Genomic DNA, 16,292 nt, shown 5'->3' on the forward strand with positions numbered 1-16,292 from the left:
CCCTTCAGATATCCGCCACCCAGAAGAGTTATCTCTACTGCGTAAGCCCCGTGATCCCAAGAAAAAGAAGAAAAAATTGGAGGAGGTGGAGGAGGATGACCTGGAACTGGAGGGTCCACTGTTAACCCCTGGATCAGGTGAATCTAATCACACTTAATGTGTTATTCAAGATGAAGAAATTGTGAATCCAAAGCACTTGTTACAGTGTTTACTCCAACAACTCAATGATGATTCATATGAGTAAGATTAAATGAAATTTCTGACTAATTTGGAAACAACCTTCCTTGAACTAAAAATGAGTTAAGTGCTGCACTTGACTCATATAAAAAGAATGGGTAAATTTTTAGGCTCAGATCCACGTAATTCATTAGATTTTCCTGTGAAGAGAAATAATCTTGTTTCCCTCATGTAGCAGGTTAAAAAACAAAATCCACTGGCTGTGATGAAGCGTCTTCCACTCTCTTTTGTGTCTGATTATGCTTGTGGTTTGAAAACCACTAAGATAACTCCAGATTGCTGAACGCTACATGTAGTGACCAAATATGAATGTGAGAGTTTGAGGCCTGCATGGGATCTACAGCCCTGGTCTACAGTTCCTTGGCAGGGAGGATGAAGAATGGTTGAGATTCCACACATAGTTGGTCACGCTGCCATTTTAAACCCAAACCAGGCTACACGACTGTAGTTATACTAGCACTGCTCCCATCCTCCCTCCCCCCACCAGTGATGAGAGAGTTACAACCATGTGAGTAGGGAGCAGCAGAACAAAACAGGCTGTACTCCTGTCACAGAGTTAACGTTAAGCAAAACTGCTAATACAATGACACGGACCTTTTGTGCGCTTTTGGTCTCTTCTGCTCTGGACTCGAGTTCCCTGGCTCCTTAGACATGCAGATAAATGCTCATTTAAGTGGAAAGAGGTTTTTGTGAACTAAAACCAAATTCTACTAACATACAAATTTGAATCAGTGTTATAGAAATGGGGAAAAAAGCTGCTGTCTTATTATAGTTATTTTTACATTATAGCTATTTTTGTGATCACACCCAAGGTTGCATCATTACATTTTATGGGTGTGCTACACCATGATGCCACTTGGATTGATACATTTTGTTCCCCGTGGGCAACTGTGGTCACACTATTAGCTGGTGCAGGAAAAACAGTGTTTCAACAGGAATGTGCAGAATCAGTTCACTGTCACCACTCGGTCTGTCTCACACAAACACGCTCGCACACAGACGCACACAGACAAACACACTGCTTGCATCCCACCCTACCAGATCATCTACTGCAGTCGCAGACTGTATGTCAGGGTTATAAAGCGTTATTTTGTCCCTTGTGCGGCAGGGCAGGCCTCTCAGCCCAGGTCATTTGATAGGAATCACAAGGCTTTTTCATAGAGTCGGCAGTGAAGGCAGAACCACAGCCTTCTCCTGTGCAGCCAGATGCTTGGAGATAATGAGAGGAGGCCTCACTACAGCTCCTCATGATCTAACTTCACAGAATACTGAAATTCATAATATTCAGTTGCAGCAAATGGGCAGTAGAAATATGTTCAAAGATATCAATTATATTATTTATAATAGAAAAAGTCACTAATTGCCATCCTAATAATATTTAGTTTCTGTCGTCTTGGCTTTAAAGTGCATTTGCCTGGTTGACTTTTTAGTTTGCTTTGAACTTAACTTAATAAAAAGTATAACATTTTGTTTCTTAACTTATAGTCCGGTACAGTATACAGGATAAGGAGTACATTACTAGTTATTTCCAATGAGACTAGCAATCCTTCTCTAAAACCTCCATCTCCAGCTGTAAATGAACCATTTAGGAAACTCCATGTCCCCTGTCTGTCTGCACACTCATGTCAAGTGCCCCACAGAATTGGTCATTTTAGTAGAAAAACCATAATACTAATCCTCAGCTGTGGTTGTGACTCAAACTGAGAGCCATGATGTTGCCCATAATACCAGTCTGTGTGGCCAACCACATCTGATGTGCCTGTTGAATCCAATTATCTTTTCTGCCAGTGTGGAGAGTGAATACCTCTGGCAGCCAGTTTTTATTAATTTATGCTGCAGTTTATATATGCAGGGCTGGGTCACGTTGACCAACGCCTTGCCTGGGTTTTCAATCAGTCATGCTGTGTTGGATGGCTATGAATAGGTGGATGGATATGACAGAACCTCACTAGCCATACCATGGTGATCTCCCGCTGCACAGAGGGTAAACTGAGTCATCATCTCTGAGGCTGGCAGTTGGCATTGCCTGTGGAAATGCCTTGGATCCTCTCATTCTTGTATTTCTCTATTTTTTTTTCTCCTCTGTTCTTCCTCCTGTTCTTGTAGCATCAGTATCTGAAACCATTTTGATGTTCTTTGTTCCCATTCCACTTCTTTCCTCTTTTCCTTTCCTGTCTTTCTTTCTCCTAATCCTTCTGCTTTCATCCTAGCCTCTGAGGTAATATACATCGGACCTGTGAAAGGTAAGTTTTACTCTTCCCCTGTCCTTTACTCTTCAGCACTGCTTTCTCACCCTCGCCTCCCCTTACTTCCTGCCATCCACCTACCCCCACAGCTGGAGTGTTGAGGTCACATGACAATTGTAACCTTTGGGACAAGCAGCCGAGTCACCTGACAGCTCCTCCAGAGTAAGCCAGGTGATTTGGGTGGTCACATGATTTTGCCATTAGAAATTAGCCCAAAGCTCACTTTTTCTTCCAGCTACCTGAGGCCTGCTTACTATCCCTGCTGACAGCAGCTCATTTCATTTTGTTCCTTGAAAGTGGTGGATAGTGAGATGGTCAAAAAGAATTATTATTTTAAAATTAATCATTTTTGTGTTTGTATTATGCCACTTCTAGACATTCAAAAGTAAGAGCAGTGAATTATTGGTCCATAATATTACAACCAAACAGAGGCTTTGTGTGAAAATCAAACCCATGAGAGACACTTATTTATTGACAATGGTTTACTTCTAATCCTAACAGCCCATGGTGGTCTAAGCCCTCTGTAAATCCCAGAGTGGGAGCATTAGGGAGTCAAGTCATTGTAACATTCTTTGTACCTTTTTGCCTGTATTGCAAAGACGGTAAACAGGATGGAGAAGACCTAGTTGTATTTTTAATGAACTCATCTTCTACAGGGTCTCTGGGTATTTGGGATTCCTCAAGAGACCCTATGGGAAATGGGAGTATTCTCACTGAACTGACAGACTCAGCATTTGGGACCTTGAAAGCTGGAAGACCTTGAAAAAAAAAAAAAAACACTGAATAACACCCCCCCCACACACACACACACACACACACATAAGGAATGGGTGGCCATAGCTTGCACCCTGTTCTCATGACCTCAGCTTGCAAACACAAACACACACACACACACACTCACAAACACAAACCAAGCCCACTTCCTGATTTCAGAGGGGATTTAGTGGTTTTAGCCAGTGTTGCTTCTTGACCTAGGCCCTACAGATGGAGAGAGGGAATGGAGGGGTAATGGGGCCAAACTACTCCACAAACCCAGCCAACAGGAAGTGCAAATGGCGCACTTCAGTTGTTTGTTTGGAGCCAAATTCCATAATTAAAAAACAAATGGAAAAAACAATATAAACAAATGATCATGAGTTATTAATTGAAATTTTACTTATATAATTACATTATCAATTTACTTTCCAACTTTGTAAGTTTCTGTTTTAATCCATATATCCTCCTCCAACATCTATACCCTCCACCTCTCCTATCTGTTGCAAGTTGTGCAGTAGTTTGCTGTGTGCAGTGCATTCCTGCGGGTTTTTTGACTGCGAGTAAGTGGGTGACCCTGGTCATGTGCATCATCTGCATGCTGATCCACATCAATTCCACTATCAGCAGCAGGACATTGTTGAAGCCACTTATCTGCAGTGTGGGCTGGTAGTCACATGGTGTTGTTGACCGCTAGCTGGCCTGGCTAGGCTGCAAGTGTGTGTGCTTTATTAAAGTGTTTATCTTTTTTTTCTGATGCTGGTTTTTAATGATGTATATGAATGTTCAATTAATTGAATTGAAACAGAATATTTGTAAAATATTATATAAATAATGTTTATCATCTATGTAAATATGATGTGTGCAGCCTTTCTCCTTGGAGTTTTTGCACTGTAGGAGACTAACAGACATCCATGTGTTTTTAGGGAGCATCTACTCCAGTCCAGGCTTGTACAGTAAGACCATGACCCCCACCTATGACTCCAGGGATGGCAGCCCACTCTCGCCTACTTCTGCCTGGTTTGGGGACAGCCCCTTGTCTGAGGGCAATCCCAGCATCCTCGCTGTCAGCCAGCCAATCTCCTCACCAGACATCCTTGTCAAACTCTACAAGCCCCAGTCCCTGTTGGACAAAGCCAAAATCAACCAGGGGTGAGATGAACTTTGCTTAGTGGTTTGGTGGTTTGGTTAAACTGCTTGTAGTCTGAAACACTGTGGTGGATTGTAGATTTTTTAGGGCTGTGCAGCTGATCAAAACTGTTACAAGAGGCTGCTTTTCTTCCAGTGAGAGATTGTTTTAAGAGACATTTTAACTAGTCATAATTATTTTCTGTACAGGTGGTTGGACTCATCCAGGTCTCTCATGGAGCAGGATGTAAAGGAGAATGAGGTGCTGCTGCTGAGGTTTAAATACCACAGTTTCTTTGACCTCAACCCTAAGGTGCGTCCAATAGACAAAGAAGTACAGCTTTATCTTGTTGAGAACATGTTCCCACCAGATGGTGTATCCAATTTGACAGAATTGCCTAATAATGATCTCTTTACCAAGTTGTATCCTCTGAGCCATGTGTTCCCCATCTGAAATTCAACTCGATGTATATTTTTGTGATGACACATGAAACCATAGCCACATAAAACCTTTAACTAATGCTTCATCAAATCTGGTTCTGTTTTGTGTGTATTTGACTGTGAGAGAGCTTTTGTTTATTCACAGTTTCTTTATTTGTATGCATCCTCAGTATGATGCCATTCGAGTGAACCAGCTCTATGAACAGGCCAAGTGGGCCATTCTGCTCGAGGAAATTGAGTGTACGGAAGAGGAAATGATGATGTTTGCTGCCCTGCAGGTAAACTGACTTTTTTGTCTGCGTGCCTGATGTTAATTTTCCTGTTTCAGCATTGTTTTGTCAGCCTCTTAAATTTCAAGACCTACAGTCCTCTTTTCATTGAGCAAGCTTGCTTAACCACACGGTAATTAATTGGATGGGCTTGCAGCCAACAGCTGAGCCAACTAGTTGCCAGTTTTGCTGCGGTATGCACACTAAAACCTGGCTGTTGTAGGTGGTTGCAGATAAAGCTAATGGGGAAATTATCACAAATATCCTTACTGGGCTTCTCAGAATGCAATAATATTAAGAAATTCACTTTATCCTTTTATGCTCTTAAAAGTCCTTTATGAATATTTCATTCATCATTAGTTTTAAAGGACTTAACCTGAGTTGACTGGGAAGTGAAGTGGCACTTTGTATGGAAACCTGGCCTAATGAATCATGATGTGAAGGAAATAAATAAAGATGATGCTATTGTAGTATAGTCTAATTTTCATAAATGATCAAGTTGATAAACTACTTATTATTTAGATACTTCTTAAAATCACAACACTGTGTTCATTCTACTTAGACCAAAACTTTCTGCTTTATGTGACTTGGCTATTTCTACACAACTACAAACTGCAAATCTTGTGGCACCTTGCTGCAGCTTAGACACTGTTCAAAAGGAAGAATAGAAGAGAAAATTATTTAAAAGGGAACAGAAGGTGCGACATACAGATGTGAGCCCCTTTTAGCCTCCTCAGGTTGCCCGCTGCAGTCTATGGGTGGTGTCCTGGCTATTTCTGACCCTCTTAAAATGTGGGTGCCAAGACCTGAGGACGCCACGCTGTCCTCACCCTGGGGTAATTATAGAGCATCATAGGTCACAGGACCCAGTGCTTTGGCCTAGACCACCCACCCAATCAAGAACAGTTTAATGGACCTGCTAACATTCCTCTGAAAGCCCTCTTACACTCTGAGGTGTTACTTGTGTTTCATCAGACCAGTTATAATTATACTTAGCTGGTTTCTCGTTACTCTTGCTAAGAGAGATCGTAATCCAAGTGTTTAGACTGGTGCATGCTCTGTCACTACCTGACTGTTACCCCTTTGGGAGCTACTACTGCGTTTCAGTATGAGCTCAGGGCTTTTGGCTGAAGTTTGGCTGGAGAGAGTGGATACACAGGGTCTAAATAAAGAACAGTGATTGTCTTCCATCAGTATGTTGCTGGCTTGTGTTAGCATGCTATCACCTGGGTGTCACTCTCTGGCAGAACATAGAAGTGAGGTAACCAGGAGTCAGGAACAGTAATCAACCTCGCAGTGCTGCTGCCCAGAGGACAGACTGGTGGCACATGTTGTACTTTGTACCTCAGCAGCTAACATATGCACTCAGCCACTAATACAAATGCGCAAACAGCAAACAAGCCCAACAGTTTAAAAAGATGCAGAAGAGGCAGAGGAACATGGGGTATCACGGAGAGCCCTTTGTCCCACATATTGTAACTGTAGCTGCCTGAAGCCTCACACCGCTCTGTCGAGCTCTACTTCTGTAGCTCTCTCTCAACAGCTGTTCATTCATGTATTGGGTGGGGGGTGGGGGTGGGTTGCTGATTGGTTGACATTATAAATACCATTTGTCAACAAGTAGTATTTAGTGTCTGTGACTCTGTGACCATGCTACAAAAGAAGCATGGTCAGGTTTTCAGTAATGAACCCATTGTGATGAATTGGTTTTTCCATTGTTACTAGAGTGTACAGTCTCTTATCACACCCTATTGGCCTAGTTGCACACATGTTTCCAGTAAAAAAGAAAAACCCAAAAAATTTATAGGCTGTTGCAGTTCAAAGACATGCTGAGACCACATTGTCCAGACTGTACCACTTATTTCTCCCAGTGAATCATCATTGAGTCACTGGGAGAAAGAAGTGGTACTGAAATAATCACTTCGTTCACCACTCATCCTGACAAGTCTCCTCATCCTCAAATGCACGAATTGGCATCACTTGCAAACGTAAATGCTAGCAAGTCTTAAAGCATTGATATGTTAATTATCACAGATCAGTCCCCCCCTTTCATTCCCTTTTCTGTTGATGAAGGTGTTGCAGTAGCTCACAGTTTGTAGCAACGTCTGCAACTCCCTCTTCCTTTTCTTTGTTAATTCGATCTCTGGGGCTGGTTGTTTTTCACCATCAAGGCTTCAGTGAATGTGGTGAATTGTTACATTCTGCAACTGGAAAATTGTAGGTTTTAACTGTTTTTGTGAGGAAGAGTTTGAAACCACAACGCCACACACTTTGCTACAATTAGCTCCTGTTCTCAAAAAACCTCCCCATGTACATACGTGTTTGTCTAAAAAGAACATGCAAACATTATATTTCCCTTGTATGCGAATAGTTCATGTTCACATTTAATATACTGTGATATTTAATGGCTGCGTGGTGCTGATATTAACTGTGTTGAAGTGTAATAGAATAAAAAAAAAAAAAAGAAGAAAATATATAAAAATGTAAAGTGTTCAAATATTCTTAAGTGGGAATATCTCTTTCTTTTCCTCAGTACCACATCAACAAGCTGTCAATCATGTCTTCAGACAACCACATGAATAACAGCGAGAAGGAAGTGGATGAGGTGGATGCAGCCCTGTCAGACCTGGAGATTACTTTGGAGGGAGGAAAGACATCCAACACACTGGTATGACAACACCACCACACTATCGCATTCACTGTAGGAAATACCCTTTGTTGCAACTGCTGGGCCATATTTTTTCAATCCATGCTCATTATGTGATTGTTTTCCCAGTTGTGAAAACTTGGCATTGGTTTTGTGATCCTTTTGTTTCTTTGTTTTATGATGAAGTCTACTTTCATCAGCTGTATTAAGCAGGAGCAGAAACCTACGTAGATACTGCATGCTGACTCAGGGGAGGGGAAACACAATGAGTGCTAAATTTCACGCTGTTATTTATAAGACATGTATGTGACAAAGGACCTCGGTGTGAGATATTTGGTTCCTCAACAAACTCCACAAAAGTGGGATAGCCATATAGAAAATATATGTCTCTAATGTTATCGCTGCCCCACCTTGAAAAGTTGTAAAGTTTGCACAGCTTATCTGAGGAAACTGAGCTTTGAGATATTGCACAACAAGTGCTGTCTTAAGCATTCTCTCCTCAGCAATGACATTGAAAACGCACAAAGCAGAGCCGGAAGTGTTTGTTTCAGTCATGTTTAACATGTTCTTCTTCTTTTATATGAAAATTCTTCTAGGTTTATGCTAACAGTGGGTTTTTACTTTCCTACCAGGGTGACATAACATCTATTCCAGAGCTAGCTGACTATGTCAAAGTCTTCAAGTAAGTCCACATCCACAATTACCTGAACCTACAAGGCCACATACACTTTCACTGCATCAGTGTAATATACTGTGTTTGCCAAAGGACATTAGTGGACTGAGCTTTGAGGTTGGCATTTGAAGTGTTTGCATTCGCACCAAGCATATTCTAAACCAGATTCATTTTTGGCTTTAAACTTTTGCTGACACACAGGTGCTCCCTGGGGTGGTTGTCTCATAAAATATATAAACCACTGGGGGGATATAATATCAGGAGACATTTAGTCTTTAATAGTTTTCCATTAAGCATGTCCAGTGTTGGCTTCTTTCCTATTCACTTCGCTGACTTTGCACTTGAAACGCTCTCTGTCTTTTTCACCTCTGCCTCTCTACTTTCTAATCACTCCCTGACCCTGTTCTTCTTGTTCACGTATAAAGAAAGAAATCCATCTGAAGCATGATCTGTCTCTTTTCAGGCCCAAGAAACTGACACTGAAAGGTTATAAGCAGTACTGGTGCACATTCAAGGATATCACAATTTCATGTTACAAGAGTAAAGAGGAGGCTCATGGGACACCTGCGAACCAAATGAATCTCAGAGGTAAATGCACATTTACATGCAAACACACAAAATGTTAATTCAAGCCTATACAAGTTTGCTTTGTTTCTCTGCTGCCTAAACATTATCTTTGGTGGGGTGTCTGAAGAGTGAGTGTGACTTTTGACCTCTGCTTCCTTCCTGCGCTGCATCTTCACATGGGTAGGTTGTGAGGTAACTCCAGATGTTAACATCTCCGGTCAGAAATTCAACATCAAGTTGCTAATCCCTGTGGCCGATGGCATGAATGAGATCTGGCTTCGGTGTGACACGGCAAGACTAAGTTATTTGTCTTCAGACTAATGAGACATTTACTACCACTTTTTGTGCTTTGCAGGATTTATATGTTATAATCGTCAGTGTTTGTCCTTAATCTCCAGGAGAAACAGTATGCCCACTGGATGGCTGCATGCCGCTTGGCCTCCAAAGGGAAGACCATGGCTGACAGCTCCTACAACCTGGAGGTCCAGAACATTCTGTCCTTCCTCAAGATGCAGCACATGAACCCTGACCCACAGTTCATTGAGCCCATCACCACTGATATCAATCCTGAATGCCTTGTGTCTCCACGCTATCTGAAGAAGTATAAGAACAAGCAGGTAAACCACACACCGGCCGTTTTGCTGCACTTAGCTTTGCACCTTAAGGTGCATTTACAGCAGTGTGGAAGGTAAAGTGTGTAGTAACAAGGAGACAAATGAACTGTAACTATCTAGTCCAATGTTCTTTGTGTGGGAGGTTGTTTACCTCTTTGAGTTGGTTGTGGAATCAGATGGAGCAAACTCTGATGCTTCCCAGATGGGCGCCTCCTGTCCTCAGGTTTGTCTTGCATTGGAATGTAGCCTCCCTGCACTCCCCCTCCTTCACTTTTCCTTCTCCTCCTCTCTCTGTTCCATCTCTCCACCCCCAACTGTCCAAGGGGAAACCAGGACAGCAGACGTCCAAACCACTGCGTGCTTACATTTACAGTAGAACTGCTCATGTGAGACTGTAACAGATACTCCACCTCAGCTATGAGTCTTTGTGCTTGTAGACAAAAGGGCTGAAGGGGCAGGGAGCTCCGTCTGAGTGCTTAAAACCTGAGAATTGTAAGCACAACAAATTGTGAATGGTCACAACTGAGTGATTGCAGAAAGCCAGCAGCGAACATCTTAATAACCAAGTGCGACATTCAAGGACTAAGATTCAGTTAACAATTTTAGAAACGTTATTGTACAGTGGATTTGCTTGTAAGCAATAGACTAGTGTGTGTGTGTGCACTACAACAGCTGAATACACAACCACCATGGCGTGCGTTAGGTGGGGATGGGTGATGGAAGGAAGAGGACGGCTGCCCCATAGTGTACTTACTCACTCTGGTTTTGTTTAAGTTGTAGCAGAACCTGAATTGTGCGAGGGAGTTGGGCAGATGTAGCTTCAATAAGTGATGACTCAGACATTGTTAGGACCACAGCACTCAAACACTGTGCAAAAGGATTAGTGTGTGTGTTGTATAGGAAATTGAGTGAGTAGTAGTAATAGTTGTAGTAGTAATAGTTGTAGTAGTAGTAGAAGTAGTAGAATTACCTAGATTTACAGAAGTACCAAATGAATGAAGTTTCACTTTCTTTTATTTATATATATATATATATATACATAATAGAATAAATAACATGAAAATAATTAATTCAAGTAAAGCCATATAGACCTCTTCGTCAGGGTTAGGTTAGATAGTTTACATATACTAAAACACTGTGACTCTGTGACTTTGTCTGACTCTCAAGACCAGTCAGATAAGGGGGGGGGGGGGTGTCCCCAGGCACAATATGAAAGAGTAGTGGCCTATGTACAGCATGTTTATGTGTCCATGTACTCACCCATGTGTACTCGTGTAGTGGGCGTGGGCCGTCAGGAAATGAACCGTGCCTAGGAATGTTGAGCGGGAAAACTGTCTGGGAAAAGCCCGTTAGTACTCAGTCAGCTGCGACCCCCTCCCCACCTCTCTGAAAGTGGACTTCCTGTTGCAAAATTTGTCTGAGGAGATTTCCGTGCTGCTATTTCACTGCGGATGTACACACACTCACAGGACTTTTTAGATTACGTGTAACTCTGCCGTCTCCTGTTAAGTAGACTCCTCTACGTAAGAGCAAATGAATAATAAAGGCACAATAAGAAAACTGCTGGATCTGCATACATGACACTGCTACATGTTGGGGTTTCAGAATTGTGCTGCTTGGTACCTATCACCATCTTGTGGATGAATGGGGATTTACAGGGAAGCTGTTTGATTCCTTTAATGGCCCATTGTGAAAGCCTGTAGAGAATAAACAGACATTATCTAGAGCTCAAATGTGCAGTCCCAATGCCTACTTTCTTAATGTGAAACTGCATACATTGTCTAACCCTCTCTATTTACTCTTATAATTTATACACTGTGTGATTGCTGTTCTCTCCATCTTGTGGCTGAATACTGCATGACCCTCATCCAACTTGTGATTATATGATGGCCTTCTATTTTATTAATTTGTCTCTTTCTGCCCTCAACATTGATCTCACTCGCTTGTTTTCTGTATCAAATATTTCCTCTCTCCCTCTATGTATGCATCTCCTTCATTTCTCCGTGTCCTCCTCCAATCCCCACCTACCCTCTTCAGCCAGGCTATATCAGGGACTTGGTAAGTTCCGTTGTGTGTCCACTGGCTGACTTTAAGCCGTAGATTTGTGCATGATCGTGTCAACTCTGAACACTATGTGTGCATGAGTTGCCCTATTTAACCACAAGTAGCTGTAAAAGATATTAATATTAGGGGCTGATAGTCACTGTAGAGCATTGAGCATTTTTCTCATCAGCGCTAATAACAAGCAACTTAGAGAAACTAATGCATTTTCAGGAGGGCATAAGACAAGAAAGTGACACCATTCTCTTGATGCAACATTGAGGTATTTATATTGTGTTTATACTGTAACATTACTGCTGACCTTTTAAAAAAAACACACCATAGGTTTTTCGATTGGTGAGTTTTTGAATGAAGAAATTATTTTATTTTGAGAGTCTTACTTCTGAACCAGCACAAACCAGTTTGTGGTTGATTAATTTTACCAGTGTAATAGCTAATTAATTTACAGTAATGGCAATCTTGCCTGCAACAGGTTAGAGGCTGGCGAAAGAAGACTCATTCATTTTCATACTGCACTACATGAAGTGAAGCCAGGAAATCCATATTAATAACCCTGATTCATAACATGCTTTAGAAAGTGCTCAGCAGAAAGTAGAGGTTTTTGAAATGGTTTTGTTAATCTGTCTCTGATAGATGCTCTAACAATTGAATTAGTTGATCAAATGTTGAGCTTGATAGTGAAAACTATTTAGTGGCAGTAGACAAATAGACACATGCATGCACACTCACACAGTTTGTCTGCTTCCTTTGGTTTATTAACTGTAGTCTGGCTCCTCAGGGGGCTCGTAGGTTTATATTTCTGTCTGTTTACTAGCTGTGTGACTTCTGCTGTGACAGCTCTGTGTTTATTTGCTGACACTGTGTGTTCTGATGGTTTTATGGCGCTGGCCACAGATTGTTTACTCACCGATTATGTGCGGATCTGGTTGTTTTGGGTGGTTTAAGTGTGGTGACGGGATGCATTTGTTTACTGTGTTTATAGTTTTAGTGATAATTCAAATACAGGGTGCTTACTGAAATATTATGTATGTAATGCGTGTTTTTGTGTATTTGTCAGATTTCAGCCCGGATCCTTGAAGCCCACCAGAATGTGGCCCAGATGAGTCTCATTGAAGCCAAGATGCGTTTCATCCAGGCGTGGCAGTCCCTGCCTGAGTTTGGAGTCACTCATTTTCTTGCCAAGTCAGTTCAATAAATACTGTCTTTATTCCTACACGTGCACCACTTACTCTTTCAGTTTGATGTGCTGACAGTGACAGTCATTTGCTCCACACACTTTTTCTGCAGGTTCCAAGGTGGAAAGCGGGAGGAGCTGATCGGCATCACTTACAACCGTTTGATCCGGATGGATGCCAGCACTGGAGATGCTATCAAGACCTGGCGCTTCAGCAACATGAAACAGTGGAATGTCAACTGGGAGATCAAGATGGTAGGGAAGATCTAGAAAATGACAGTCTGATCTAATAGCTTTTAAATTTAGCCTCATGCTTTAGTAAAATGTTTGAAGTTAATGATGTTTCAAAAGCTGAGACAGTTAAATTATTAAGCCATTCTACTTGATAGTTGATTTTTAGGCAGTTACTAACAAAACTAAATGTATGTGTAACTCTGTGTCCTCAGGTGACAGTTGAATTTGCAGATGAACCCAGTCTGTCTTTCATCTGTGCCGAGGTGGACTGTAAGGTGGTCCACGAGTTCATCGGCGGCTACATCTTCCTGTCGACACGTGCCAAGGACCAGAACGAGTCTCTAGACGAGGAGATGTTCTATAAGCTGACCAGCGGCTGGGTTTGAGCTGCCCGAACCACAAGGGGCCAACAGCCGTCAGTCAGGGGCCCAGAAGGAGAGTGGCTGGGGGTGGGGTGTGGAACCATATTGTATGGGTTGATTTTATTCTGCGTCTCAGTCTTTTTAATTGTTTGAAGCTGTGCTGATGAGTCCAGAGCGGCACAGCTATTGCCATGGCTAACACCGTTTTTATTGTTGTAGGTTTTTTTTCTTTTGCCTCAATGCCAACAAAGTAATTTGCTACAACACTAATATTCAGTCTAAATGAACTCTTGTGGTTGAGCAGAAGCCTTATATGTACCTGAACTATAAATTATCTCTGTTTTCCTCCGACCACCTGCCTCCTCTCCTCCTGGACTGATCACTATCAGCTTACGTCCATGAAAACCCTTTAAAACCAAGCCCCACATGTAGTCCCAGAGATCCTTTCGTTCCTCTTCACTGTCTCTCAATGTCTTTTTAGAACTGGACTCATAAGCTGACATGAATCTGTCTCTGAAACATCAAGTGCCACAGTTCTGTCTTATTATTTATCCTGTATCTGTAAACAGCAGTGGCCACTGATTGCAGCACTACTTGTCCATCCTGTCCACTCTATGAAGGGTTTATTCTCTTTGAAGTCACATGTAAGCACTTCGATATTATACAGTCCCGTTTATGAATAAGCTGATGTTAAATTTCCTTTTTTGCTTTAGGTGTCTGTTGTTTTTGTTTCAGAACTTGAGTCTAGTTTCTCCATTGAATTTTCATTGTACTAACTGACCAGTGTGAAATTGAGAGCTTGAGTTTTGTATTTAATAGACTGCTAATTATGAGCATGTCTAATAACACACTACAGTTCAGAGTGTCCTGTGGGCTAAAAACTCTGCTTTTTCAACTGATTTAATAACTACTTGTTATGTTTTCCCCCATTATTTTAAAAATTATTTTAAAAGTCTGGCCTGGAAGTGCACATTCACAACATTTTATCCGACTGTGCGTCTGACATTTTGACCACAGAAACGAGTTGTGCACTCACAGCAGCACAATCTGATTGCATCTAGGGATGAATCCCGTGACATCTCATTGCTTAGTGCATGAACCGTTCACAGTAGCAGGGATCATTACGCCCTCGCACCACCGTTGCTCTTCTGTTTCTTACACCATATAGTATTATCATTTTATTTTTTATTATTACACACCAGCAAAAGGTCACTGAGTTTGAAGAATTAATATGCAAACTGTTTTTCTTCTGTCCTCAGTATGAAGGATCAGTAAATGAAGTATTATTTTGTAACTAATGTAAAAACACAAACATTTTATAGATTTGTACAGTTTTTTTTTTTCTGCTTTCGGGGGTTTTGGAATTTGTCCTTTGAGAAGAAAAGGGGGAAGCCATCTCTCAACATATGTAGTATTCAGAATTGTGTCTGCCTATGTTGTGGTCCTTCAGATGAAGATATATATGAATATATATGAGTATAACACTAGTCTCAAACTCCAGGTTTTAAGTTTTTTTTTTGTTTGTTTCTTTCCAAATTTCCAATATGTATGCCTTCTCAATGTTGTATTTCTGCTTAATTGTATAGATTTTCTCTTTTCGTTTCTGCTGCTCATGGTCGATCAAGTGCATTTGTGGCCCTGAGTTGTATTTTAGCCTGACAGTCGGTCTCTTTTTGCATTTTTGATGCAAATTGTGTTTGCTCACTGCCTTTTTAAACAACTTTGCTTATTTAGATTTGTCACAATTGGAGTGTGAGTACATTTAATAATGTCCATATGAAGGAGATCCACATTGTCTAGACCCTGGAGTTTGAGACAAACCAACAAAAATGAATACAGATATAAGAAAACTAAACCTAGTCTGTTTTTTGTTTGTTTGTTTGTTTGTTTGTGTTTTTTCTCTCCTCTGGTGTTGTTTTTGTTTGCCTCCAGTGTCATGAGCAGCAGTGCATGTCCTGCTGCTGTTTGACTGTAAAAAAATGCATTTATTTTAAAAATAAAGTAATTTTTATTTAATGAAGTGTTCTCTGTCTTTCGTTGCCTAAAGTAGAAAGAGGTACAACTGGCAAAATTCTGTATTTTATTAGAAAGTAAGTAAAACTTGTGCAACCACCAAGTGAACAGAAAAAAAACAACTCTAACTTGAATGCCTGGAGTTGAACCTGTGGTGTCAGGTGGTAAGAACTGCTTGTGAAGTATTTTCTGCCATGTATTTATGATGCACGCTGCCCATGTACCACGTGTGCTGGTTGTGTTTCTCCACTAGAGAGCAGTGCACAACCATCTGTACTCCCCATCATTGCACTGCTGTGTTTCAAACTTCTTCGAAGGTTTCTTTGTCCAATCCGGACATGTTTACCTGGCATCCAAGCATAAACCAAGTGCCAGATTGAGGAGGAGATTAGATCAAAGAACGCCTGCAGACAGTCTGTCTATTTACAGGCTTTTGCCCATTCCCCTTCAGTGGACACAGCACACCGGCCGTCTGTCACCTGCTGAGCAGCTGGGATATGGAGGTGTTAGCAGCTATGATAACTGGAAAGCTGCTCATGCCGCCCCACCACCATCATATTGTGAGAATGACAACACATGCAGCATGGGTGAAAAATGATGACTTTAGCTTTGAAGACACGTGTTTTCTGCAGGATGATTGTGAGCACAGGTGACGGAAGGAGGACGTTCATCAAGTCCATCAAGTGTAACTAACACTACTTTATTGTTGATCTCATATACTGGATTAATCATGTTATTGCAATGAATTAAATCTTTGGTCTTGTTTTGAGGACACATCGTTGAGGAAGTGTTTGCAGTTCTGTATTGATGGATCTATCCTGCTCTACTGCATACTGTAATAATTAGCTTTAACAGTAGACTCTTGTGATCAAC

The 16,292-nt window shown here is 41.4% G+C and overlaps 1 protein-coding gene across 1 annotated transcript in view; it reads left to right on the forward strand.

Moving 5' to 3' along the window:
- The window catches only part of fermt2 (fermitin family member 2), a 35,073-nt gene extending 20,486 nt beyond the window's left edge, over positions 1-14,587 (forward strand). The window contains exons 4-15 of the mRNA XM_026339526.1: positions 9-137; positions 4,163-4,388; positions 4,575-4,677; positions 4,976-5,083; positions 7,608-7,742; positions 8,354-8,403; positions 8,858-8,982; positions 9,146-9,252; positions 9,360-9,578; positions 12,694-12,818; positions 12,924-13,065; positions 13,257-14,587. Of these exons, the coding sequence (XP_026195311.1) occupies positions 9-137; positions 4,163-4,388; positions 4,575-4,677; positions 4,976-5,083; positions 7,608-7,742; positions 8,354-8,403; positions 8,858-8,982; positions 9,146-9,252; positions 9,360-9,578; positions 12,694-12,818; positions 12,924-13,065; positions 13,257-13,430 (1,643 nt within the window). The 3' untranslated portion in view covers positions 13,431-14,587. The remainder of the gene's footprint in view (positions 1-8; positions 138-4,162; positions 4,389-4,574; positions 4,678-4,975; positions 5,084-7,607; positions 7,743-8,353; positions 8,404-8,857; positions 8,983-9,145; positions 9,253-9,359; positions 9,579-12,693; positions 12,819-12,923; positions 13,066-13,256) is intronic.
- The last annotated feature ends 1,705 nt before the right edge of the window (positions 14,588-16,292 follow it).

Source organism: Anabas testudineus, chromosome 22 (assembly GCF_900324465.2).
Source record: "Anabas testudineus chromosome 22, fAnaTes1.2, whole genome shotgun sequence".
In the NCBI taxonomy this organism is placed as follows: Eukaryota; Metazoa; Chordata; class Actinopteri; order Anabantiformes; family Anabantidae; genus Anabas; species Anabas testudineus.